Raw genomic sequence first — 27,054 nt, 5'->3', positions numbered from 1 at the left:
GCTTTATTTTTCGCTAGAATATTTCTTAGTTCCTGAACTGGCACCTGAAGCTTAAGACTGATCATCTTATCTTCACGTAACAAAAATAATTAAGATACGCTGAGGTTGGTGTAGGTACCAATGCAGTGATTTTTCATTTTAAATATCTACCTACTACCACTACCTATCTATTTTCAGTTACACTGTCATAGTAAAAAAATGATCAATTAGATATTAATAATCGCACACATTATTTGCATGCATATTTAGGACAATTTTGTTATTATTGTACAGTCTGGGTACATCTTTAACAAACTTTGTTTATGTGTGCGTAAAAAAAAGTTTTCATGTAAATCATTCAAATGTACGTGCTGACACAATCATAAATTGAATGTTTACTTGGTTCATCGACAGGCAATAACAGGCTAATTAAACATTCGAACGCACTGTACTCAGTTACGACGATAACCGATATTTCAAATAGGTAACAATAATAGTTCAGTTATTGTATCATGATTATATATTTTTCTAAATCGAATAATCGGATGGTAGTACATTATTTATATTTATAACCCGCTTATATTCACCCATACGAGTGAAAACTGTTCTATGATTATCAATCACGAAGTTAACTACCGCCATACATCGGGCCAAGCGCAAACCGAAACCATTCATTACACGTTTGTTGTTAAATCAATTACCAAACCCAAAATTTAGAACCTTTTTGTTATTTCCAATAGAGCGAAAGGGCTTCTCGATAAGCGGACGAATTATTATTACTCGTGAGTTTATAAACGTAATAATTCGATTAGAAAATTGGTTGAAAATTGCAAACCTCCTGAATCATCAAGAAATATTATGCCGAAAGGTTCTGAAAGCCGCACTAAGAGAGTTCTATTCTAAAAAAGTCACAAAGTCGGAGAAAAATAAATTAAAGTTAAAATATGCGAAAAACCTTTTTTTTAATATTCGAAACTCCCAAAAACACAGGTCCTTGATTATTTTTTTTAAAACTCGTCATTATTTATTACTCTTCTTCTTCTTCTTTGTCTTCTTGTAGATCTGACGATCTGTTCTACTTAGACTACTCAGTCTCCCATGATGAGGCCCAAAAAATATAATTTAAAAAAATCATTATTTCGTGTTTTTTTATGCTTTCGTGGGTTCGACTCCCGCCAGTTGCGAGAAATATTTTTTTTATTGATTAATATAATAACATAATTGATTCATGTTTTTTTTTTACTATACAATCTACTTTTAACAATACTTTAATGTTAAAGCCTAGGTGTTACCTTCCAAAAAAGCTACTTCCGACTAGCTCTTGTGCTTGAAGAATGACTTAGACTATTTTATTTATTTAGTAATTTGAGATTATATAATTTCGAATACATATGAGAAAAAAATATATACGAAATAAAAAGAAAATTATAATACAGTAATACTAATTAAAATAGAAATCCAAAGAAATGTTTATTTCAAAATTGGTCTGGGTGTTGTGTAAATTTCAATACTTCCTTCCATACCCTCTCTTTCTCACCTGCTGTTAAGCTTCTAAAATAGAGGAATAGCGGTTTTTTTTTTTAAGTAATAAAATAGGTTATTTTTGAGAAAAATAAACAAAATACCAATCGTTTATTCTCATAACTTTTTTATCAATCTGTTATCGTTACTATAAATAGTAAATAATCATATTATAACATTATTATTTATATGCCTACAGTCTTAGTATGGGGTTATAACAGTTTTAGTGAAACCCTCCCACAGATTTCTTGAAGAAATTTACTAATCATTCAAACTATCATTAGAAAATGAAATTACGTAAAAAAATATCTTCATCCCCACCTACCTAGTAACTTGATCATTTATTGCAAGATAGAAACGTGACGCACATTAATTCTGCTGCAGACACAAGTTCGGAACCGATTGAATGAAGATTTAAATAAAATTGTTTAATATTCAGGTATATCTTGTTGGAAGTCGAAATCTGACCTCAAACGCATAAAGATGCCTTTCAAAGAATTCCTGGGCCGCGATTATGAACGGCTATATTCATCGGTATATACTGAAACGGTATAAACTAATGTCGATATTTATGAACGAAAGTGTGTATATTTGTAACAAAATTAAAATTATCTTCGCCGGTAACCGGTAATTAAACATGTTTAGAAAAAAAAATAGTCAATATATTATATTTTTCATACAGAAAACTTAATTTAAATTGAAGATAAATTTTAACTTCCCATCAGAATAAGTACCATGGTGTTGGATATGTGTCAACAATATACAGGGTGTTCTTTAAACCCTGTCACATCCGAAACCACGATAATCAGTATGGTCAAGAAGACATATTAGCATGGTTAAAAAAAAAATTTAGAAAAAAAATATTCTTTTTAATAAAATATTTTTTAAAAACAAATGGTTGCTTACTTCTGCGAAGGAGAAGCGAGGGGAGAGGTTGTCGGCGTATCAGTCTCCCCACTCTCGTTTCTCCCCTGCAAAGTAAGCAACCATTTGTTTTTTTTAATATATTTTTTTATTTTATTCGTTTTAAAAAAATATTTTATTGTGCCAATATGTCTTCTTGCTCATACTGATCATCGTGATTTCGGATGTGACAGGGTTTAATGAACATCCTGTATAGCAAAGGCATTGGCGGTTATACAGTTGAATAGGGACAAATATACAATGAGGAAGTTCAGTGATTTAAAAAAAAAATGTTTGTTACTACACTATTCAACTAAGCCAATTTTTTTATATCATATTATCAGCGCAACTCCGCATGTGACGACAGAGGTTCTCTTCCGCTTATTCTCGATCACATCTGCCCATTGGTCCATTGACGGTAAGTGATCCGTAAATCTTCCATAATTCTCTTATAATTTTTCTTATTTTTTATAAATAAATTTCACAAAAGGTACATGCTTTTTTAAAATTCTATACAGATCTACTTTTATACATCTAGTAAATGTTATCACTGTAACTCTCCAAAACAAGAGACTAACTCTTGTGCTTGGAGAGTAACTTACACTGTTGTAGTTGTTTATTTATAAGAGTTTATATAATTTTAAATATACGAATACATGAGAAAAAAAAACATAGGATACATAAAGAAAAAAACATAAAACAATAATACATTCATACTAATTAAAATTTAATGTAGCTTTTACACGTGTTCAAAAAAATTCTTTAGATTTACTTTAAATTTATTTATTGATATATTATTTTTAATAGTTTTTAGTTCATTGGGAAGATTATTATAATTTTTGACACCTTTGAAGACAATGCTATTTTGACCATGACTTGTGTGGAATTTAGGAATTTTAATATTATGTCGGTACCTGAGTGACTTATTCATCTCAAATTCTTATATTTTTTCTTTTTTATAAATTTGCATCATAGAATTTATTTTATAAAGAGTGTCTACTGTATGAACATTAAATATTTAATATAGACTTTCCGTATTGAATGTTGAGGGTTTCTTTAAAATTACTTTAATAATTAATCTTTGTACTATTTTAAGAGGATTTAATATCAACAATATTTTGAGTTTGTCCAAATTTTTGTAGACAAGGACTGGATTCAACTTCCTGGGGAGCTGTTTATATTAACATACTACAACAGAGATGAAGAACATTTAAGAGAAGGTAATATAGAAGTCTAGGCATCTACAGGGCTTATGACCTGTCAATGGCTGGTTTAAGTGGCCACTTTACACACTGTGTAACATTCACCATTCTGCCTATATTTGAACATCTATATTCCTTCAATTCTTTCATCTGTTGATGTTTGTGAAGTTAAAGAGCTGAAACCTTTATTTATGCGGGTGAGATTCATCTAATTGAATTATTTCACCTACATACTAGGAAACGCCTGAAAATATTATCATTAGGTATTAGTATGTAGGTGAAATAATTCAATGAGTCCAGGTTTACCAAAAATATTAAATTTATCAAAACTGCCATAGGTAATAAACTGTCTTTGTCCGCATCCTCCTCTCCGTTGCTCTCTATCCCTGAACATATATAAGTTTTATAGTGAGAAGATCATTTAATATAATTATGTATCCCCGTGCTGCGGGCCAACTGTTTGTGACATACTGATTTTTATAATCCGAATCATTTCTATTAAACTTATATGTTATTCTTATTTATATATTATGTAGGTGCATATAATATGCATTTGTGTGTTCGTTTTGAATCAACGTTCGCGTATTGTCAAACCTTATTTTATTGTTGTCATTATTTCGTATTTACTGCATTTTGTGGTTACCTACTGTATTGTATAGGATTCGTCGCACATTATTCATTCGATGTGTATCAGTTAAATTTAAAAAATAAAATGCTTTTTTTTTTCAGAATACGGTTTTGAAATTTAAGACACTTAAAAAAAAAAAACAATTTATATCATTTCGTCATTTGAATTTTAACAAAAGGGTTTCTAACTTTTTACTAAGCTCCTTATTGTACCATTTTTAATACAATTTACAAGTTTTAAGCAAATATTTTTTTCATACTTATGCACCCACACGCAAATGTATCCTCTCCCTCATTCATTCACGCATACACACATTCACATACACATGAATACAATTACTAAACTTCTTTTCTTATATATTATGTGTCATTATATTTACAGTGGATTTTTTTAATTGGCTTTAGTATTGTTAAGATTTTTCTAATTATTTTGTTTATGTAATAGCTGTAAAAATCCCAAATAAAATAAAATAAACTCCCTAGGGATAAAATCCAGCCTGTCTACAAACATTTGAACATACTCAAACATTGTTGATCAAACTAACTGGTGAAAGAAGTATAAAAATTGGAAAATTGTTTTCAGGCGTTGCTAGTAGGTGAATTGGTTCAGCCTGATGAATCTCACTCACATGATAAAGGTTTCATCTTTTGCTTCACAAAAATCAACAGATGGAAGAGTTGAGGAAATGTGGGAAAAAAAATTCATAAGTTTAAAGTTATATAAAAAAATGTACTTTCGTATAAACAGAATAAAAAAAAAACACTTTCCAGTTTCAGAACGGGGTACTTACCCTCGACAGCTTAGAGTATATACATCTGCTTGATAGGCTAGCAATGATACAATAAAATATTAAAAAATAGGTACTAAAAGTAGGTACTCTTGCCTTACCTGTATTTATTTATTATAATTTTGTTTTAGCATTTTACAATAGGTACACATAAGTTACAAATACAAAAAACGCTATTACATAAACACAAAAAAAAATCATGTTTGATTATCTGTTTTTGTAAACTAATAAATATTTAAATAGGTGCGAAGGTTTTCACGGTCACTGTTATCAATATTATGTATCTTTTTTGGGTGATACCGTGTATGTTGGATTTGATCCGACGTTTCGGCTACCATTGCAGGAGCCATCTTCAGGGAAAACTGATCAAATCCAACATACACGGTATCACCCAAAAAAGATACATAATATTAATAAATATTTGCTTTATAAGAAAAAACTATTTCAAAGTATATTATATTGTTCATATATGTTTCCTCTTAAATTCTAGGCCCCTTCAACATGAATCTCTCCTGGACAGCAACTTTTATGCATGAGAGGCAAGACAATATTTTTATTTATGTTTAAATTTAATTCATTAAGAACATTCTTTATTTGAATATTTTTTTTTAAATATGTCAAAATAAGGTGTCAATAGTATGCCAACCAACGCACTATTTATAATCTTTATAATAATTTTCTTATTTCTCATACATATATGACTTTTCAACGGATGAAAGATCATCAAAGCTCAAAATGCCTTAAAACCTCTGGAAATATTTCAAGGACCTTCAGTGAAAAATGTGAACTCATTCCTGGTATTGATGATTGTACTTACGAGGAAATAAATAAAATTTTGGAATACAAATCTCCTCTGATAAAGCTAGCAGAGGATCAATTGAAAAGCTTGATTGAAAGTGACTGTCGTCATCCCAAGCGTAATTGGAGGTAATGTTAGTTATTATATTTTTTACCATTTATTACAAAATCATACCAGTTCTTAAAATAAACAATATCAGCTTTAACACTTACACTTACCAACCGTGCCAACCAAAACTCCCCCTGTAGGATGCCGCAACAACATCGAAGCTGATAAAATGTCACTAGACACACATTGAGACATATATTCTTTTTTTAAGAGACAGTTAAGGGTAAGCGGGCAAGAAGACAGTCTCTTACATGGTGAAACGACCAAATAAAGGAATTGATCAAGTCCTCGTTGAACACTTCCCTCAACTTGACCTAGGAACGGGAGAAATGGAGGTAAACCTAGTGCCTGACATTCCTGGAGACCACAATGCTCAGAATTGAACAATACGATGAAGAAAAAAAAATGTATTCTAAAAATATATATAATATAATAACAACTAAACATTCTTTATTTATGTTCCGTGAAGAAGAAAAACATGTATTTTCAAAAATAATATCAAATGATAACAACTGAACATCCTTTATCAATGAGCAAGTTTGTGTTGAAGTTTCAAAATTGGATGTCAAATAAATAAAGCTCCTATATTTTCCTAAATCAGAAAATATTTTATATTTTAAACAATTTTGTGTTCGTCCAAACGTTATAGACAAGAACTGGATTTCACCCCCTAAGCCTTGTGACGTAGTGGTCAGCGCGTTTGCCTACCATGCAAGAGGTCTTGGTTCGATTCCTGATATGGTTATTTCATGGAACAAAAATGATCAAGATACACTGCGATTGGTATACCAATACAGTGCCCTTTGCACCTTGGGTACGGAAAGGGAATGATGATGATTATTAGGGAGTTATCAAATTAACACATCTCAAAACAAATTAATGAATTTGAATGTGATGTTAAAACATAAGCAAAATAGTGAATGTTACAGTGGGTAAAGTGGCCACTTGAACCAGCCAATGACAGGACATAAACCCTGTAAATGTCGACTTTCATATTTCCTTCTCAATCTATGTTGTATGATGTTTACTTTGTACATTATTGACGGAAATCCAATAAAATATATTATTTAATTTTCAGGTGGAATCAACACATAAAAATGATCAAGAAGTTTACACCAATTGTGGGTTTAAGCATTGTAGTATCTGTCATTGTGACAATTTTAGCGCTTCAAGTCAGCGATATTGTCTGTAGCGTAAACGCGAATCATATCCCGAATATTCCTCGAATCGTCAACATGATAGATCATTATTTTCTCTCCAGCGATAAGGAACGAAGAGCCAATAAAATAAACGGAGTATTTTGATTCCACAATAAACCATGTTTATCAATATCGTGTAAAAATTCAGGTTTTAAAAATAAAAAAAAACATTCATATGAGGTTATATAGATCATTCTCTTGACACCTAAAAATAGTTTTTTTCTACTAAATGAAGTTTTTAAATATTTTAGTTAACAAAAGAGAATGGGTTAGTTTAGTAAATATGGATGTTCAAACAATGCGAACCTGTACATTTCTCAATAAATGGAAATATAATTAAATAAAAGATAAATCATTGTTAGTTGAATAAAGTTAAATGTATTTTTTATTGGCTTACTAGATGGGTATAAAACTGGTAATATTTTTGTTGTTGTCTCAAAACATGATCTTAAATCAAAATAAAAACTGAAAAATATATATTAAAATACAACAAAGTCAGTGACTAAATTTAAGATTACCCGCGTTAAAATTAGTGGCGAGTAAACAATTTTATAAAATTGAAACAAATTTCTGCAAAGAATGGAAACCAATTATTTTCTTTACACATCAAATGCACGAATCATCTGATACCATGCCAAATACTATAACATAACACATTAAATTATTAAATAGAGGAGGCTTTTAACTTAAATGAATACATAAGCTACCTTCACTTCTCCTCACACCATTCATTTTCCTTACGAACTTGGTCTTCCTCGGCAGCTGAGAAATCATTCTTAATATTAAAAGTCTTTCTTATTTCTTCTGGAGTCTTTCCTTTGATCATATTCGCAACGGTTTTGCACGTAACGTCGAGAAGTCCCTTGATGTCGAGGTAGTTAGCCGCTAAAATTAGCTCGAACAAAGTGCCCTGGTCAACTTTCAAGAAGTCGGCGTCCCATGAAGATATATCATCGGTTCTTTTCTCCTTATTTTCGTCATCTTCGGGTAGTGGGGGATCGTCTTTATGATAAGTCGCCCATTGGATTACTTTCTTTAAAATGGCAGAATTGACGTTGGGCAATGGAACAACTTCTTCATCGTCATCGTCCATTCCCAAGTCTTCCAGCATAGTTTTAATTGTGACCGAGCATTTAGCGATTTCTACGTCCACATCGAACACTTCGCTGTCCGAGGACTGCAGTTTTATGTTCGGCATCTGAAAAGTATCAATGTTTATATATCAGCTGTCAAGCGCCCATCTTTGTTTGATAAATATTTTCGAGGGTGACATTTCATTATATTCGAATTTTAATACAACTGTAAGTACAAAAACACCAGAACGGTTAATTGTATTTATTTAGTACCTTTTTTTATTTAATATACGAGATCAAAGAGAAGATGATTTCAGATGAAAATACGCAATAAGGACTTGGCGGCGAAGCCTAAATCAAAGATTATCGCCGAACAATGGGGAAATTCATAGACAAATAATAGATTGACGTAAATTATAGGGCATAGACAAATCATAAACAAAACGCAAAATTTTATAAAGAGCACTACAAGTGGCGCTAACCCAAAACCACCTCTACAATAGAGAGCTTCGACAAGCGCAAGCGTGTGGTGTGGATCAAGAGTTTAGCTTGCCTTGTGACTCTTACGAACGCTCGCCGCAGTTTGGGATGGTGTCGGTATTTTATGCACATATCAAAGGAAGCCATATATATACTGTAGGTGTTGATTGGCCTTGAGTATCACCAGGGGCTGGTATCCTAAACTCTCTCGTGGTCGTATTATCTTGTGTATTTTAATACAAAATACACGAGAAAAACTGTTTGGAAAACGAGAGTGGTTCAGGATAGCACCCCTGGGGGTGTTCTGGTACTCCAAAAAGTTAGTTACTAACGTTTCCTATCACTGTCGACATAAATGGGTTTGAACTGGGTGATGGATTCATTTATTTATTTTATTTCTACTTCCCTTTGTCCCTACTTTGAGAACGATTAAAGGGGAGGAAGGGTTAGAGTGACAGTGAAAGGTACATCAAAAGTTCTAAATGTAAATATTTGTTCGCGTTTTTCCTTACTAAATTAGGTTAATAGACGGTAAGTAGATGGTTATAGCTTGAGTGTATGGGTGAATCCAAATAAAGACATTTAGTTTTTAAAACGGATTATGCTTTCAAATGTAGGCTTGAAATAATTAACTTTTTATCCACATCCGCTCCTAAATCGAGAATGAGGATATTACCAGATGCTTCCAAGAGATCCTTTCGCCAACTAGCTCTCTCACTTTCTTCCACGTCAATCCCGCATTCCCAAATTTCACCGAATAAAGCCGATAAATCGTCATCGATGGCCTTTCAGAATGGCGGGAGCTAGCATACGTGAAAAAGTGGAAACTTGGGTTGGCTCTCCTGAGCCATTTGCAGCACATGTCTCAGCTAGGTTCACTGCCGTACCCTCAAAACGATCGTTATAAGAGTCTGCTGTGTTCGTTCTTAGACTTCAATGTTAGTAATAAAATCAAACCACCTCATACCTAATATTCTCCTCAAGCATTATCTCTCATAACTTAGAAACTTGGTGTTTTGAGTTTTGGTAAGGTGCCAGGATGAACGCTCACGATTAACGGCCGCATTCGCAGGCGTGTGGTGCCGACGTTTGACTTGCGTGCCACTTGCCTATGCCAAGCGTGTGGGTAACTTTAGACCAAAAAACACACTCCATAGATTCGTGGGTACTCCATTAATCTATTTCTATTCTCCTTCCTTCAACCTCAAAAACAAAACAAATAATGTGTGACGTTTGTGCTAAAAAATAAAAACGTTCAAAATGATCAGTGCGTTCAAAAGTGCCTCACAAATCATGTTGCGTAGTGTGGTTGGGAGTTGAGCTTACAATAAATCATTATGAATGATTCCATGCATATAAAGTATTTTTGGTAATATTAATAAATTAAGAAATCATGTTTTCAATAAGGTACAATATTTATAACATGTGCAAAAAAAAAATCCAGAATGTACATTACCAAATGCTGACATGTACTCTTCAAGCATCAGAAAACACTAAGAAAATCCAATGCTCCTCAAGTTTTACTGCAAATGAAAGGATTTTTGCATATAGCATTATGTCAAAATATTCTGATAAATATATGATTGCTACCCAAAATACTGTCGATGTAAAAGAGATTGACGAAAGTCATATTTTCAACAATATATATTCTCAGTGGGAAGATAAAAACACATCCGCGATTATTGAATTCTTTGAAAAGCTTTCTGATTTTTCCCACAAAAAAGATGCCAAAGTAGATATCATGTCATCACAAATGTATTCTTCTTTTTTTCATTGCTTGAAAATCAGTATTCCCAAGCTAAACGATGACCAGTTAGAATCTGTATTTCGTGCCCTGAATAATTGGTCATATTCAGAATCGAGTAATTTAACAACAGCGATGGAATTGTTTAAAGAATTAGATTGTGCTTTGGTCAGTAAAATGAGTACATGCACTTTTGACAAGTTGCTGTTATTCGCTGATCATGTTTATAATACAAAATTTTCAAAACAGTTTAGATTTTCAAACCTATCCGCTGGCACCCTCACTTCGCGAGCTTCAGAACTTACACAATCACAGTTAGTGCAGACACTGTTTTATGTGAGCTCCAACAGAAATAAGCTCGTAAATATGAATAACCTCGAAAAGGCCTTCAAAAGAGCTCTAAACTCTTTGAACATTGATGAAATTGCCATTTGTTGTATGGGATTTTTTAAAAGTAAGACTCGATTGGTAGATGATAATTTAATTGATCTTTTAATTCGTAGAGTTATGACGGAAGCTAACAGTATAAGTGATATAAGTTTATCTGCTATTCTAAAACTCATTAGATATTCAGTGCAAAAGTTTAACTTTAAACTTCAATACCTACTAGATTCACTCGTTAGCCAAATACCGAGATTTTCATTCTTAGCCTGCGTTCATATTGCTCTAGTTGGTTCCACCAGTCTGTTTGTGCACAGGCAAAGCTTAGCGTGTATTGAAAAAAAGTTTATTCATTCCCCGACATCTGCCAGGCTCAAAGATTTAGAGAGATTAACTTTTGTGTTTTCAACATTTAATATTGAAACAGATCCTTCATTTTATGAATTAATCGTAAATGAATTAAGAAGTCCTTACAAAGTTGACGAAATACGTATGTATGGAGAGTGTCTTTCTAACTCGTTATCATACTTAGCGATAAAGGGAGTCTATCCTGAAGACTTAATTAGTAACGTTTTACACTCTGACTTTATCAAAAACACATATGGCAAGTCGTTAATGAAAAATCCAAGGTGCCTTAGTGTTCTAGATGCTTCTATAGAAATAGAATGTAAATATTACAAGGGAAATCGTTTGGATACTACTGTAAAAGACATGCTTTTCAAGGAATCGGTAGAAAATATACCTCATGTAGAAAATATTAAAAAAATGAATTTTAATCAAAAGTTTATGCTGGATGTTATGATGTTAATGCAAAAAATAAGAGGCGGTAAAAATTATATCTTCGTTGGATACATATTGCCACATTTTAGTAGAGCTGGTTAGTATTAAGTTTGTTAAATCTCTTAGAATAAGTTGACTATTTACTGTGATTAGATTAACATTAGTATTTTTACTAACATTGTTTTAGTATTACATTCTTGTTATGTCAAATGAGTGTATTAGAAGCAAACTTAGAAATCTCCATTAAAGGAGTTATTGAGATATTTGCCAAAAGATTTGTGAGATTTCTAATTACGCTTCACTAACGCAATGGAGAATGCTAAGTTTGCGGTGTCAAGTACTATAATTGAAATCTGTTTTTGCAAGATTTAGAGACGGTTTTGAATTATGCTATTTTTTAGGTAGGTAGATTTTTATGTATAGTTTATTATGGCATCAATAACTAATTTTCTAAAATATTTACGACATATGAAATAATGGATATTATTTTCTGGTAATTATTAGTTATTTGTTGATAATGACTTCTGCTTTCCTTAGTGCAATTGGTGGCAAGGAGTTGAGGTTGATGATAGTTAACAGATGGCCAACACATGTTCTTGTTTGAATTGGTTTTTTTTGTGAATGAATTTTTAAAGTTCTTCCTTTTTATTATGTAACCACTTTCCCCTAGGAATACTGTTTTAATTATTTTTCATATATATCATCATCATTCCCTTTCCGCACCTAATGGTGCATAGGGAACTGAATTGGTACACAAATCGCAGTGTATCTTGATAATTTTTTGTTACATGAAGATAAGATGATCAGTCTTACGCTTCAAGTACCAATACGGGGACTGATAACACCCTTTTAAATAAATATTTCAAATTAACCATGTTAGGAATCGATTCCGACACCAATTGCATGGTAGGCAAATGCGCTGACCACTACACCACGAGGCCAACAAAAATTTATATAAATATATGTACTATAACTTTTGCCCGGCTTTGATCGGGTTCGAGTTAAAATTGATTTTCATGGAATCCAAAAATCTTATCCTGTTATTTACCATACTCGGAGGGCCGGCCATACAAAATTAGCGTATAAAGACGAGTGCTTTTGTACATGCTTTACCCGTCGAGGTCAAGTATTCCGAACAATTTTAGTTTTCGTACACTTGAAGATATCTGTTAGAAGCTTGATGAAACACTAGGACATGAGGAATCATTAAAATTATCGACACAACAGCGGTTCAAATTAGTTTCTAAAAATTGCTAAAATTTCACCGCCTGCTGGGAACTGCCATAGCAATATCTAGCGTCACAGAAAAAATTAAGGGAGAAATGCAATTAAGAGTAAGGGCTGTAAATATATCCCATTATATAATACAATTGAATATCGCATATTGTCCACAGATATTGTCATATCTGACAGAGATGGGGTGCCGATTCCAGTCAGTGATTATTTTGATAATTTAAATGCTGGAAGTATCATGCGTCCACCAAATACAAATAATATATGGACAGTAATGATTATTGCTGGAAGAACACACTTTACCTCAAACACTCGTGAGCTTATGGCAAACACAGAAATGAAGATAAGACAGTTAAAGAAATTGGGCTATAATCCAGTCGTGGTAAATATTTTCACATTATTCATTTTTAATTATTGTTGTAAATAAAGCACTATTTTTTAAAATACATTGCATATGCTTAACTTTTTCAGACCATGTGCACTAAAATATACATAAATCGTATGGTTTATTATGTGTGACAGGATGTGGTGCCGTGGGTAGTGTCCGCGCCACTGGGTGCTGGTAGAGAAAAAATAATGACTGATGATGATGTTTGAACACGTGGCGGCCTCCGTGGTGTAGTGGTCAAGACGCTTGACTCACGCACGGAAGGTTCCGGGTTCGATTCCCGGTGAGAACACAAAAATTAAAATGTGATTTTTCTCAAGCCTGGTTGCTCTGTGATGTAATTCACCACTGTAATTAGGCCTCCTGGCCTGTTGTGGTGCAAAAAAAAAAAAAAAAAATATTGAACTTAGTTGATTTATTTATCAGTTTTAGATGCAGACAACTTCAAATTCAATATTCAAAGTAATGTTTAATCATTTCTATAATACGGGTGGCCAGGGAAGTGAAGTCCAAAGGTAAAATGTAGGGGCCTTATATTGAGGGGTATCCTAATCACCCGCCAGGTGTGTTCCACGATTTTGCGTAGTTTTGGAGTTATGATTTTTTTTAATGGATTTTTAAAAATTCACAACCAGAGCAGTAGTGAATTATTTTTCTTTAATTTCTGGATGGTTTTTTCAGTTTATTTTTTGGAACACATTTTTTTAAAATTGTACTTTCACGCATAAAATAATCAGCTTCGTTACATTGATGGAAGCTACAAAAGTGTTGACCTAAAATGCAGAATTTAAGTTTGAGCAAGTCAGAACTGAACTTTCAACTTAAAATTCAAAATCTAAAAAGGCAATTCCTTAGTTTCTGAGTAACTTATCAGAAGCTTAGTTAACTCTTGAGACAGTTAGTATTATACCTAGGGCATTCAATATACATTGAAACAATACCAACAAATCAATGATTTATGATTATTGCTATTTCGAATATAACGCATTCTCTTTATTTTTATTATTATTGAATTTTTAATACCTAAGTATGTTAAGTATTAAAATCGCAAAGTTATTATAAAGAACAATGTATAAAACAACTGTGAATATGTATAGAAATATTGTTATTATATTATTTCATAATTTTTGTGATGGAACACTGTTATGTTAAATGCATTTATGTTTATAAAAGGCATTTGTGCCGTGTACACTGATAAATAAATAAACTTGAAAAAATGCGCTAGACTCTAAGCTTTTCTAATAATACAAAAAAAGTAGTACTTTATAGGCTATTAATTGCTGAAATCAGCCTTCAAAGATACTGAGGTGGAAAATTCCTGTCATTCTCACCTTGTGTTTACTGCTACTTGTGTCACCATTTTATCTCGACCAGTTATTTTTAGTTAGTTTACACACTTTCTACTATAATTATCCTTAAGAATTTTCCACCTCACTATCTTTGAAGGCCGATTTCAGCGAATAATAGCCCATAAATTACTACTTTTTTGTATTATTACAAAAGCTTAGAGTCTAGTGCAGTTTTGAAAGTTACTAAGAAACTAAGGAATTGCCTTTTTAGATTTTTAATTTTAAGTTGATAGTTCAAGTCTGACTCGCTCGAACTTAAATTCTGCATTTTAGGTCAAAACTTTTGTAGCTTCCATTAATGTTACGAAGCTGATTATTTTATGTGTGAAAAAACAATAAAAAAATAAAGTGTAACAAAAAAAAATACTGAAAAAACCTTTCAGAAATTAAAAAAAATCATTCACAACCAATCCACTTGAAAGTTTTCAAAAACCCATTTAAAAAAATCATAACTCAAAAACTATCGCGGAACATACATGGGGGTGATTCGGATGCCCCTCAATATGAGGCACCTATATTTTACTTTTGGATGTCACTTCTCCGGCCACTCTGAACTTATATAAAAAAAAATTAAACATCAAAATTTTAAACCTGTTTTTAGTACATACAGAATACAAAATATTTTTATATCCACAGGAATTCATTCAGGTCTGAAAGATACATTTAAATAAATAGTTCCTGGATAATGTTTTTACTACCTACATATTTATAATAGACTTTTATTTCATTATAACATTATTTACATAATAAACTTAATTACTATGAAATACTCCAAATTTAATTTACTTTGTCCCCATTTAGATATTTTTAATACAGAATTTTGTGACTTCAAAAAAAACTTTTTGAAACACTGTAAAATAAAACATTTGTCAGTGTGTAATAAGTTAATGTTCCTTTAATTGTATTTATTTTATAATAATATCAAAATTTTGAATTGGTCAATTATATTATGAAAATCCCTGTCTTCCACTCCTCCACCCTATTTCCTCATCTTTTTCAGAGCTCTTTTTTTTCTCATGTCTTATATAATAACTGGTATGTACTATTTTTTATATTTTGTAATCTTATATAACAACTGTTGTTTTTCCTTAATAAATAAAAATAAAATAAAATACCCAATCATAGATTTTTTATATTTGGTAAGAGTGTTATAAAAATATTATTATACCTAGTATTTACTTAGAATGATTTTAGCTTATTTTCTACATACTTGGCTTCTTGTAGAAAGAAAAACCAATTTTTACACTATAGTAACACGAATCAACATTTTCTACATAAACAATTGAACTTCGTAAATAATATACTAATGTACGTAATAATGTATTTCCGTAGAAATTCTTAACACTTTTTCTACATAATGAATAATCTCGTTATAGAAGCTACTTCTAGTTCAAGAGTAAAATTCAAACATTTAATATGCTAACTCTTAGAATTTTTCCTTTTAAAGTTAAATAAACCAATTGTTTTATAAATTTCCTATTTTTAATCCCCTAAAAACAGTTTTGATAAAGCATTCACACGAGTACAATACAATAGACAGGACAATATTGTCCTGTCCCAGCTCTGTGAACAGCCCCAAGGCAGGGCTGCAACACAACAATGGGACAATACAATAGGTCCAATGCAGGGATAAGCCAATATTGTCCTGTCCTCGTGTGCTCCCTACTTTAGTGTGAAGTTGTGTCATTCTTATGAATACGTATGTTATTTCTGTGCTGAATTTATTTTTCAGTAACATAGTTACTACACAGATTTTTTTTTTCAGGTTTCATGGCTGGAATGGAAAACTCTGATAGGAGAAGAAAAGAAAATTGAATATCTTAAATACATTCTAAAACAAAACAACATTCTTAGGAGTAAAAATCAAAAGTTGACAAATAGTGTCTGATACAAAAATACTTAATTGTAAATATATACAGTGTACATACGTATACATAAAATTGTGAGAAGTGTTTTCTTAATCAGTTTTGACTATCTGTGCATCAACAAACAATAGTAACAACAGTAATAAATAATAACAAATATATATATAAGAAACTTAGTCATCTCCGAAAATACTCTTCATGAACTTCTTCGAATATTCATAGACAACAAATAATACTGCAGTAGCGGGAATTGTCCGTACCAGTGTTGGTTTTAGTCCATTGTATAAAGCTAAAGGACCTGAAAATAATCAATATACATATTTTTTAATGTCAGTAATAATACACATAATATGTTGATTGTAAATATTGTTTTCTTGAGCTTATCGTTTTTAGATCTAAATAAAAAACGAAAATATATATACGAGTATTCCTTTTCCACCCAAAATACTTATTATTTTAGGTACCTATCTACCACACATACCTATTACATTAACTTAATAATAAAAACTCTTAAAACATTATCTATGCTTTAAACTATCTACAAGGGTTGCTATTTAAGTTTTGAGATAGACAAGTAAAAACAAATATATATAATTGAAAATGGCTTTTATGTTTTTCAAAATATTCCCCTTGAAGATCTATACACTTTAGCATGCGTTTGAACCAATTTTTTAAGCACTTTTTCCAGTCCGATTGAGGTACTTCCAAAACATGTGATTTGAACATATCAACCGCTTCTTCAGGCATCGAAAAACGTTGACCTCGCAATTTGTTTTTGATATGCGGGAATAAGAAAAAACCATTGGGTGCCAAATCAGGACTGTATGGCGGATGACGCATCAATTCGATGTTTTGAATGCTCAAAAATTCACTCGTTTGAGCTGATGTGTGACAGCTTGCATTGTCGTGGTGAAGAATGATTCGTCTTCTGCAATTGGTTTCCCTTATTTTTCCGAACACTTCTGCAAACAAATGGTGGTGTTCCATTCAGAATTGACCGTTCTATGTTGCTCTAAAGGAACGGTGGTGACATGCCCAGTTATTCCGAAAAAACAGGCGACCATTTGCTTCGAAGTGCTTTGTGCGCGAACAACTTTTGTTGGATTTGGCTCGCCTTAAAAGTCCCATACAGTCAATTGTTGTTTAGTTTCGGGTTCATATGCATAGATCTATGATTCGTCGCCTGTCACGATCTTATAGACATCTTTTGAAGAACCGCGATTTAATTTTTTTAAACATTTGTTTGCACCAATCGACACAAGCCTTTTTTTGAGCGATTGACAAATTACAGTATCCAATGCGAACAAATAGTTTTTAACAACCAAATGTTCATGTAATATTGAATATATGCGAGTGGAACTAATGCCCAAGCATGCCTCAATTTCACAGTATATTATATGACGATCTTGCAATATCAGTTCACGCAAAGCATCGTTTTTTCTGACACAACAGCCGATTTTGGATGACCTTCACAAAATTCGTCCTGTAACGAAGTGCGACCACGATTGAATTCAGAAAACCAGCGAAACACCAGTGGCTCGAGATGGTGCTTTGTCACCAAAAGTCGCAGCGAGTTGATCGGCACACTGTTGTTGGTTTAATCCACGTCGAAAGTCATAGAAAATCATCGCACTAAAATATTCACGATTTAGATCAATTTTTTTAACAAAACTAATTTTTAAGTATCTGTAAACAACACAAATATCACTCGTATGACAAAACGTTCTGAGTACGTTTACCATTAAAGATGGCAAACTTTACGATGACAATGTCAGATTTGACATATTCACACTGGTATTGCCATATCTCAAAACTTAAGTAGCAACCTCGTACTACCTGATTGTGAAACAATAAATTATGCTCTCTGCTTGCACAACTGAGAAGGTGGAATGTATAAAAAATAAGTAAATTAAGATACCTAAAATACAATTTTTACTTAAAGATACTTGTTAAATTTTAAAAAATATATTTGTAATTGAATAAAAAGTGAATTATGATAGCAAACCTTCAGTCCGGAATATTTTTAATGTGATAAATGTGAATGATTCATTAAGGTTAGCAACCTGAATCCTAGATTTGACTACATCGGCTGGAAATATCACAGTCCATAAAACTAGTCCTCCAACTGCTCCTGCTACCATAGTTCTCAATAATCCTATATCATCTTTACTCTGTCCTGGTTTTGCTAACAGCGATCTTGTACCTATAAAAAATCAAATATGTATGAATTTAAGAATACGTAATTAGAATTAAAATTTTGTAAAATGTCTACAGAATTAGGTACCTACGGTAAGAAAATTGAATGATCTTGGCTAAGATACTAAGATGTGAGAGAGTAGCAGAATTTGGATTTTCATAAAAAAAATTCTCACAAAGTTAATAAAGTCGAACTTCATTATTACGAGGAAAATGGAACCACCTGAATTTGCCTGTTATAAGCGTTACTCGTTATACTGGATAAAGGTTTTTTTTAAAGAAAATACAATAGTCATTGAACATTTTTAACACATAAATATATAATTCATACAGATAATTTTAAAAAGCTGTTAAGAAAAATTATAATAAATGCCCACAAACATACCTATCACATGAAAACATAAAGTATAACACATGACACTGAAAGTTGTAATCCAAAGAAAAATACACAATTGGAATCAATTTACACACACGTTTTTCTGTCAATCCAATTTTGTCATAAAATTTGAAAATTCAAAATTTTTTCATGTTTGTGATATTCTTTTTAAATGCAGATAAATAAACATTCTTATTTTTCCACAATGCAGATACTATGGGTGAAGATAGAGAAAACTTTTTAGACCCTTCTACATTTTTCGCGCTATGTTCTATTTCACCAATAATAATAGCGCGTTTTTCACAAACTGAGAGACACTTCCTCTTGTCAGTAAACAAGTTTATAATGCAAAGGTTAGTTTTTAACTGGTCTGCTCTAGAACTGATATCACCCACTCGTAAGGTTTATTATGTATTGGCCATAGAACGTTAAAAATCTGAAAAACATTGTAAAAAAAAACCCCCAAAACAAGAGTGTCATTCATAAACTTTTTAAAAAAAGCTGTAAATTGTAATGAGGTGCCGAGCCGTTACTTACTGAGTTCACGAAGTTTGAATTTTTTACAAGCAATTTTGACCATATGTGTGATACTTTTTCAATGTTGGCGAAAATATCAATTAGTTAAATAGACACATTGTCATAAACATAATCCGATCCTGACGCTCGGGGATATTGGTTCTTTAGGTTAGCCACCTGATTCGATTTTATTACTCGGGTTCTTAGTTTGAAAATTATGTTTTTAAACAATTTAAGATTTTTTGCACAACTGTTGACAATATTTTTGCTCAGCGTTTCCGAGAAGTAAGCTCGTTATAAAAGTGAATAAATGTATGGAGAAAACCATAAACTAAAATGTTAACGAGTGTTTGCTCATTACATCGAAGATCTCGCTATTTCCTTGATCGTTATAAGGAAATTCGACTGAATAAAAAATAAAAAAAAGCCGTTAACAAACCTTCATATCCTCCAAAAAAGAAGAAATATCCGGGCATCTCTCGCATAAATGTTGATGTTAATCCTTTAAACATTCCTCTCACTCCTCTCTCTCGTATTATTTGCTGTGTTAACTTTAACGGGCCAATAGAGACCTGTAAAATTAGTTTTTATATGTAACTCAAATTTGAAATAAATGTTATGTAAATAGGTACCTTTCTAAAAATATATAAAAAAAACATTAAAATAACACAATAACTATTGTTTGTTAGGAGGTGTTCAGTTATGCTCAGTTAAAAATAAACCAGTATCAGACATATAGGAATATTTTATTGGACTTAGATCATTTTTCTCTTATCACATGCATGGTCCCTAGATAGAGCAAATGGCATCTACAACTTGCCAAAATTGAAATGAATAGTTTATTTTATTTAAATAATTTACTTTGTTTACTCACACACATTGAGAAACAGTGATTTTATTATGTTATTACAGCTGACGCACATCACAGAAGCTCAAACACTTATAAGATAATTTTAAAAAAAACTTCTTTGTAATATCTAGAACTGGTATCTGACCTTTGATAACATTTAAGTAATAATAAACAACATGAAAATTAATAAAACTTATATATTTGTCATTATTTTTTGCTTCCAAAATGTATGGATGGCAGAATCAAAAAGTTATTTATTGATTTACGTATATAATTATAAAATAATTTTATTCCCATTAAATTTAATACAATCAAATTTAATATAACTGTATTTTATACTATTCATCATTATTATTGTATCAACATGCTGAGGATAATTATAATATTATTCTGTTATCAGGAACTATGTTGCTGATAGCAAAATATTTATTTATTTTATTTCCGGGAAAATCCAAGAGAATATGTTCTGAATACTTTAAATATAATAAAATTAAGATTGATTAGGTACATGAATTAAATTTTATTAATATAAAATAATCATTGCATAGCTTCATGGTATTTATTATCCCACACATTATAAAAGTAGTAATCGTGTTATTTATTTAATTAGTACTGGTTTGTTTTTCCTCAAAGCCTAGTAATTGCCTATTAATTATTGTGGGAACTCGTTAATTTGCATTGCCTCAGGAAAAAAATATTTATTTGGAAATTAAATTGCATGATAATTTTATTTTATTTAAGAAGGTCAACAGACATGAGTTATTTATAAATAAAATATAACATAATAAAATATACGAAAGTCCAGTTAAAGGTTTTCTCATGATTAAAAATGTCAAACGCAAACATAAGTACTTTGTATTTTTCAAAAAGCCATAAATAAAGAAGGACAAACAATTATTATTGATATGCCATTGGTACATAAAAAATAATCAGTTGTAACAACAAACAACTGAGTCTTATTTCTTTTAAACATAAAATAGTATATTTAGCAATATGCACATTTTTGTAATCATTTTTTATCAACAAAAAAAAGCAGCATTTTTTATATTCAGTAAGTAAAAGCCACTTTCTGCATGAATATTCTGACGGTTTAAATTGTTTAAGATAAAATTTATGTTATCATTCTGTAAATATCAGCACAGACATATTTTTAACATAGGAACGGGCATATTTTTAGATTTGAGACTAAATATTTTTATCTACACTTAAACTATAACCCAAGCAGTTCAAAAACACTTACTGATCGTCCATCGTTGACAGATAGTTCTCTCATTGCCTGCAGTTGACACTTGACCAATTCAGTCGGACAGAGTGTAAAAGAACTAAAGAAAGCTGCCAAAAACCCAGCGGTTGCATTTTCTAATGCAGACAGTTCATTTACTTTCTAGAAATATAATTTTAAATACATATTTTATATTTACTTTGGTATTGAAATAAAAATAGCATCTATTAGATTTTAATTAGTTGGGTAAATGTCTTGAAAGAAGTTTGTTGTAATTTTGAGCATAAACCTGTCATTTACTTGATTCAATTTAATTTTAGAACAAAAAGGAGAAGTAGGTATTATTAAATTATCAATTAAAACTAGTTTTCACGCTACCTGTGTCCACAATAAAATCTGAATAATAAATTATGTAAGTACTGATACCAACTCCCAGAACTTGATGCACGCATTTTTGTAGTTCTATATTTTATTTATCATAATTTTCCCTATGGAGAATACAAGTACTGTAGAAAATAGTTAAACATTAAAAAAATATATAAATACTATTATTATTCTAACAACTTTCAATTTACAAATTACAACAAAGACGGAGAACATTTTAGAGAAGGATGTGGAAATCTAGGCATTTGGTGGCCACTTTACACACTGTGTAACATTCACCTTTTTGCCTATGCCTGAACATCCATATTTCTTCAATCTGTCAGTCAGGTAACTTTCAAATTAAATTATTTCAGATTACATTATTCCATTTTTTTTAAATCAAAGGTAACTGTGGAAAAACGCATTTCACTGTGAAGCTGAAACAAATATTTTTATTTTATAAAATATATGTTTGATCAGACACATTTACTCTTGAAGTTACCTTCATTCTTTGACCTTTGATTTCAGATGATGCAATCTTGCAATATGTAATTTTTTTAATTACAACAATGTCATCACTTCCCTATCCACACCCAGTGGTGCATAAAGCACTGCTCTGGTACTCCAATTGTAGCGTATCTAGATTATTTTTACATGTAAAGGCAAGATGATCAGTCTTACACTTCAGATTCAGAATGGGGACTATGAACTACCGCAGTAAAAATCACCCTTTTAAATATATATTTCATGTCGACCTTCCCAGGAATCGAACTCGGGAATTCAGACATGGTAGATAAAAGCTTTAACCAAAACTTTTTCAGAAATTCAGGATTTTCACCTGTGAGCAATTGAGTCTATAACATTCATCCGTGGTTTTCATTCCTATTTCACACACAGAACTGTAATATTAATTCCGCCCAAACAAGCAAATTTGCTTACCAATAATTAACTTAGGTACCTGACTTTATTAATATGGATAACCTATTTAGCACCATTTTCATAAAATAACACTTCTGCAAGCGCTTTCCAAAGTTGATTCTATGCAGTATTGAATTTAATCCGACTTAAAATTTTAGTAAAACAATTTATTATAGTTGGATCTATTATAAAAAATAGTTGAGTCGTCAAAGCTTTTATATCTTTTGCCAAAGTCCTGGTCATTTATTTATTGTTTTAGCAAATACATATTTCATAAAAATATTAGTTTATGAAATAAAAAATACACTTCGGAGATATATAAAAGGGTTCATCTAAATACCTGCGTACCAGTGACAGACATGACAACTTTCTGGCAGACACCGTAAGCTGCAAACAACACGGAATTCTCAGCTACATTGGCAGCGATGGCTGGAGTGGTTCCCGCATACAGTCCCCGAACAAAACCTTCATTTTTCAACGTCGACTTTATGCAAGAATACATTCCTGAATACATGTGTGGAAATGTTTGCATTTTTACCTTCACTGTGTCTAATGGTTGGCCAACATAAACTACAGCCACCCCCCCTAAAACACAAATAAAAATAAAGTTGTTTACGGGGGATAATAAATACTTTTAAAAACTATAAATTTGATTTGCTAATGGCCCACCTGCTGCAATTAAATAAACAATATGATTTTTCTATTTATTAATCCAAAATTAACTATAAAAACAAAATAGATCTTGAACAAGAACTATTATATAATGTAATGGAGTAGAAGCAAATTACACATAGCACAGTTAACTTTCTCAAAGTGGGTGAAAACACCTTCTTGTGGACCAGATAAAATTAGGAAGCGAGCATATATCGAATTCTACCAGCCCTCCCCCCCCCTGCCATCAGTTCAAGTCATCATCGCCATTATGCTCGTATTCTGTAAAGTTCTGTATATTTATTTGCCATGTATTGAATACATATTATTCGGGTAGGAGATCCAACCCCCAACTATACTTAAATCCTACATATTTTTAAAGAGGGACAATGCTATGCATAAATTTTAAAAATACTTAAGTGAGGTACCTAATGATCCAGCGGTAAAATCAATTAAGCCACTTTTAAAGCTCTGTTTAGAATCAGATCCTGTGTGTGACATGATTAATGCTTTCTTAGTAATCCAGCGTTTACCCAAAATGTACCTGAAATAAAGAAAGTTGTTGATGTATATTAAAACAGACACATTTACAAAAAATACTTTTAGTGTATCGATGATTAAAAATGTTACCAAACTGATTACGAACAAAAAAAAGTTGCTTGCATAAAATCCATCACACATTTTCTGTCACAATTTAATACATCTTTACTTTGTGTTTAAAATTTTATCTATCAAATCAACAATAACTGTAATTTATTTTCATTACAGCTATCATCAGCATAAAAATAAAGAATTCATTAAGTTCAGCAAGGGTGCCTCAAGGATCTATTCTAGGTCCTAAACTGTATATAATTGATGTGTCAATGATTTGTAATGTTTTCAAAGAAGTAAGGAGATTTATTTTTGCAGATGACACCGCACTAGTTATTTCCATACTGCAAAGTGATTTCAATAAATTGTTAAATTGGGCTCATGACTATGGTCTTATTATAAATGCAAAAAAGACTAAATGCTTGTACATAAAATCTCCAAATGCCAAAAAATATGTTTTGCCTAATATTATTGCTCATTGCACAAATTGCTTACATGATAGTATCTCTAACTCATGTAATTGCGAACTCATAGACTTTGTAGAAGAGTACAAGTATTTGGGTATTTTTAAATGGGATTGTCATATATTTAAACTTTGTGATTGATTGCGGACTATTGTGAGCACTTTTTGTAAGTTATCTTTTATTATGCCTAAAATAAAAAAATAAAAATTTTTCTTTGGTAGAATCAATAATAAGAAATGGAATAAAGCCGTGGGGACATTAGAATAAAACTAATATTGAAATGATCCAGGGTCTACAGTACTCTATAGTTAAGATAATTGTACCAGCAGAGATTTACGAACAAAAAAGTGATAATGTTCTGCTGTACAAAACAATTAAAACTCTGCCTGTTCGAGGATTACCGTGGCTTTGCATAATTTTGGAACAATTTATTAGTAATACTTTCAAAATTCCTCTCAAACCTAACCATAATACACACTTCACATATAATGATGGTTTGGTAGTAGCAAACGTATGTAATAAGTATGTTAATAGAACTCTCAAATATTTAGTACCTAGCATTTTTAATTTATTGCCGAAAGAACTTAAATTTAACACAATGTAACAAGAACAAATCAAGAGAGTGGCTACTCGATCAAAAGTTTACATGTGAATAGTAGCTTATGCATAAATATTTTAATTTTTCATTATTTTCTTGTATTAAAAAATATAATTATTATTTGAGTATACATGTATATTCTGATCTTTCCGGCTGTTAATTCATCGTTTCTATAAATGTAGGTAATATTATATAAGTTAGTATAAATATAATCTCCACCAACAAGCTACAGAAAGTCGCTTGGTGGGATTTTAGTTTTAGTGAAAATGATGTAATAACTTATATTTACGTATAAGTTATTCATTTTAAAAATACTTGGTACACTTCCACTTATTTATTTTGACCAATTAGCGCTTTCACCCTCTAATGGGCATCTTCAGACTGGTGAATATTATACAGTGTAAGGAAAATTTATATAAAACTAAATAAATAAGTGGAAGTGTAGCAAGTATTTTTTAAATTAATAACTTATATGTAAATATAAGTTATTACATCATTACAATGTAATTCCATCAAGAATTGTCAATAAATAATTTTAATGAAATTTTAGTGAAAATATGAAAATTGAAATATAAAAACTGTATAATTATATTAATAAAAATAAATAAATCTGTTTTACTATATTTACGCAATTGCTAATTAAATTTTATTTCAGATAATGGTATCATGATAAGATGGTGTAACATGGAATGTTCATATGATAAATGTTTATATAAATACTCTACATCATAAACAATCAGATATACAGGTGTTCTTTAAACCCTGGCACATCCGAAACCACGATGATCAGTATGGGCAAGAAGACATTGGCGTATTTTAAAAAATATTTAGAACGAAGAAAATTTGTAAAAATAAAATATTAAAAAGAACAAATGGTTGCTGCAGGGGAGAGCGAGGGGGGCGCGGCCGCGTGGTTAACGGTGTGTCAGACTCCCCCCTCCCCCCTTTTCGTTTCTCTCCTGCAGAAGTTAGCAACCATTTGTTTTTTTTAATATTTTATTTTTTTAAATTTTATTCGTTCTAAAAAAATATTTTAATGTGCCAATATGTCTTCTTGCTCATACTGATCATCGTGGTTTCGGATGTGACAGGGTTAAAGAACACCCTGTATATTAACACTGCTTCCACATCTAATAACTACCATGTTGTAAATACAGTGTGATGGTACATGACAGTCACATAAAGTAACACAGAATATTTGAATCAGTCATTTGTCCTAATAGGTACAGTCAACCAAAAAATCGTAAACCAATACCTACTCGCCTATTTTGTTTACAAAATGGAATAAATAATCCATTCAATAATATATAAAATTCAGTTGAAGTAAATATGTTATGTACTACTTTTACTTCTGACAAATGTATCAGATAAATGATTTTGGCAATTCATACAATTATAATAAAAAATATTTCATTATTAATTTATTTTATCATTAGATTAGTTGAATTTAACCAAAAAGTAGCAGCAGAGTTATCTTACCAAAAGCGTTATACTGTAGTACTTATCGTGTTTTATACTCGTAATTAATTTATTTTCAAAAAAACAATGTTCATAACAAGACTTCTAAATGATGAAATATTCAATAAAATAAAATCATTTTATGCTCTTTTTTAAAATATAGTAATGTACATTAAATAATACACCTACTGTCACAATTTGACACTGATATTAAGTCTTTTTACTGATGAACAATATTATTGCAATGAGCACAAACAAAATATTGAAGTCGGCTTCGCCAGCTGCTGTCAGTTTCACGTGCTCATCACAAATTGATTCGATACGGTTAGTGTGGTTAGATAAAATAGCGATTTGATTCGAGATCCGATTATTCAAAATGCACACTGCTCCACAGACTAACCATACCGATGTTGTAATCGACAACGACGATCA

The 27,054-nt window shown here is 31.2% G+C and overlaps 3 protein-coding genes and 1 long non-coding RNA gene across 6 annotated transcripts; 2 read left to right on the top strand and 2 right to left on the bottom strand.

The window, feature by feature from the left end:
• Positions 1 to 1,588: 1,588 nt before the first annotated feature.
• Positions 1,589 to 8,305, top strand: LOC148279985 (uncharacterized). The gene is made up of 2 exons (XR_015822734.1): positions 1,589 to 5,947; positions 7,006 to 8,305. It is a non-coding gene; the product is annotated as an uncharacterized LOC148279985 (long non-coding RNA).
• On the bottom strand, positions 7,482 to 8,577 carry SkpA (S-phase kinase associated protein 1 SKP1-related A). The gene is made up of 2 exons (XM_088229115.1): positions 8,473 to 8,577; positions 7,482 to 8,324 (listed from the first exon to the last, which is right to left on the bottom strand). Exon 2 carries the CDS (start codon positions 8,322 to 8,324, stop codon positions 7,836 to 7,838), a length of 489 nt encoding a protein of 162 aa, XP_088085241.1. The 5' UTR covers positions 8,473 to 8,577; the 3' UTR covers positions 7,482 to 7,835.
• Positions 8,578 to 9,900: 1,323 nt separating this feature from the next.
• On the bottom strand, positions 9,901 to 26,965 carry LOC148279982 (mitochondrial ornithine transporter 1). Of its 3 annotated transcripts, none has more exons than XM_088229112.1 (7): positions 26,812 to 26,965; positions 23,940 to 24,055; positions 23,201 to 23,445; positions 21,598 to 21,741; positions 19,947 to 20,079; positions 18,425 to 18,622; positions 9,901 to 16,717 (listed from the first exon to the last, which is right to left on the bottom strand). In XM_088229112.1, exons 2-7 carry the CDS (start codon positions 24,010 to 24,012, stop codon positions 16,593 to 16,595), a joined length of 918 nt encoding a protein of 305 aa, XP_088085238.1. In that variant the 5' UTR covers positions 24,013 to 24,055; positions 26,812 to 26,965; the 3' UTR covers positions 9,901 to 16,592. The 3 variants fall into 3 exon arrangements, with proteins under 3 accessions (XP_088085238.1, XP_088085239.1, XP_088085240.1); XM_088229113.1 differs by lacking the exon at positions 26,812 to 26,965 and adding an exon at positions 26,644 to 26,774 and having other exon boundaries at positions 16,369 to 16,717; XM_088229114.1 differs by lacking the exons at positions 23,940 to 24,055; positions 26,812 to 26,965 and having other exon boundaries at positions 16,369 to 16,717; positions 23,209 to 23,345.
• Positions 10,073 to 16,834, top strand: LOC148279983 (non-canonical pre-mRNAs endonuclease FASTKD5, mitochondrial). Its single transcript, XM_088229111.1, has 3 exons — positions 10,073 to 11,681; positions 12,979 to 13,199; positions 16,320 to 16,834. Exons 1-3 carry the CDS (start codon positions 10,073 to 10,075, stop codon positions 16,440 to 16,442), a joined length of 1,953 nt encoding a protein of 650 aa, XP_088085237.1. The 3' UTR covers positions 16,443 to 16,834.
• Positions 26,966 to 27,054: the final 89 nt, after the last annotated feature.

The sequence above is a fragment of the Micrasema longulum genome, unplaced genomic scaffold (genome assembly GCF_059751315.1).
Source record: "Micrasema longulum isolate JH-2025_06_02 unplaced genomic scaffold, ASM5975131v1 h1tg000634l, whole genome shotgun sequence".
Taxonomy (NCBI): domain Eukaryota; kingdom Metazoa; phylum Arthropoda; class Insecta; order Trichoptera; family Brachycentridae; genus Micrasema; species Micrasema longulum.
This window is presented reverse-complemented; position numbering and strand designations above follow the sequence as displayed.

Bases quoted from the DNA above. Each gene is read 5' to 3' on its own strand.
- LOC148279982 (XM_088229112.1), bottom strand. From the start codon at position 24,012: ATGTCACACACAGGATCTGATTCTAAACAGAGCTTTAAAAGTGGCTTA. The intron at 20,080-21,597 runs GTAAGTGTTTTT...CTAATTTTACAG, and splicing joins CTGTCAACGATGGACGATCA to GTCTCTATTGGCCCGTTAAA. The intron at 18,623-19,946 runs GTTTGTTAACGG...GATTTTTTATAG, and splicing joins CTTTTTTGGAGGATATGAAG to GTACAAGATCGCTGTTAGCA.
- SkpA (XM_088229115.1), bottom strand. From the start codon at position 8,324: ATGCCGAACATAAAACTGCAGTCCTCGGACAGCGAAGTGTTCGATGTG.
- LOC148279983 (XM_088229111.1), top strand. From the start codon at position 10,073: ATGTTTTCAATAAGGTACAATATTTATAACATGTGCAAAAAAAAAATC. The intron at 11,682-12,978 runs GTTAGTATTAAG...TATTGTCCACAG, and splicing joins GCCACATTTTAGTAGAGCTG to ATATTGTCATATCTGACAGA. The intron at 13,200-16,319 runs GTAAATATTTTC...TTTTTTTTTCAG, and splicing joins TGGGCTATAATCCAGTCGTG to GTTTCATGGCTGGAATGGAA.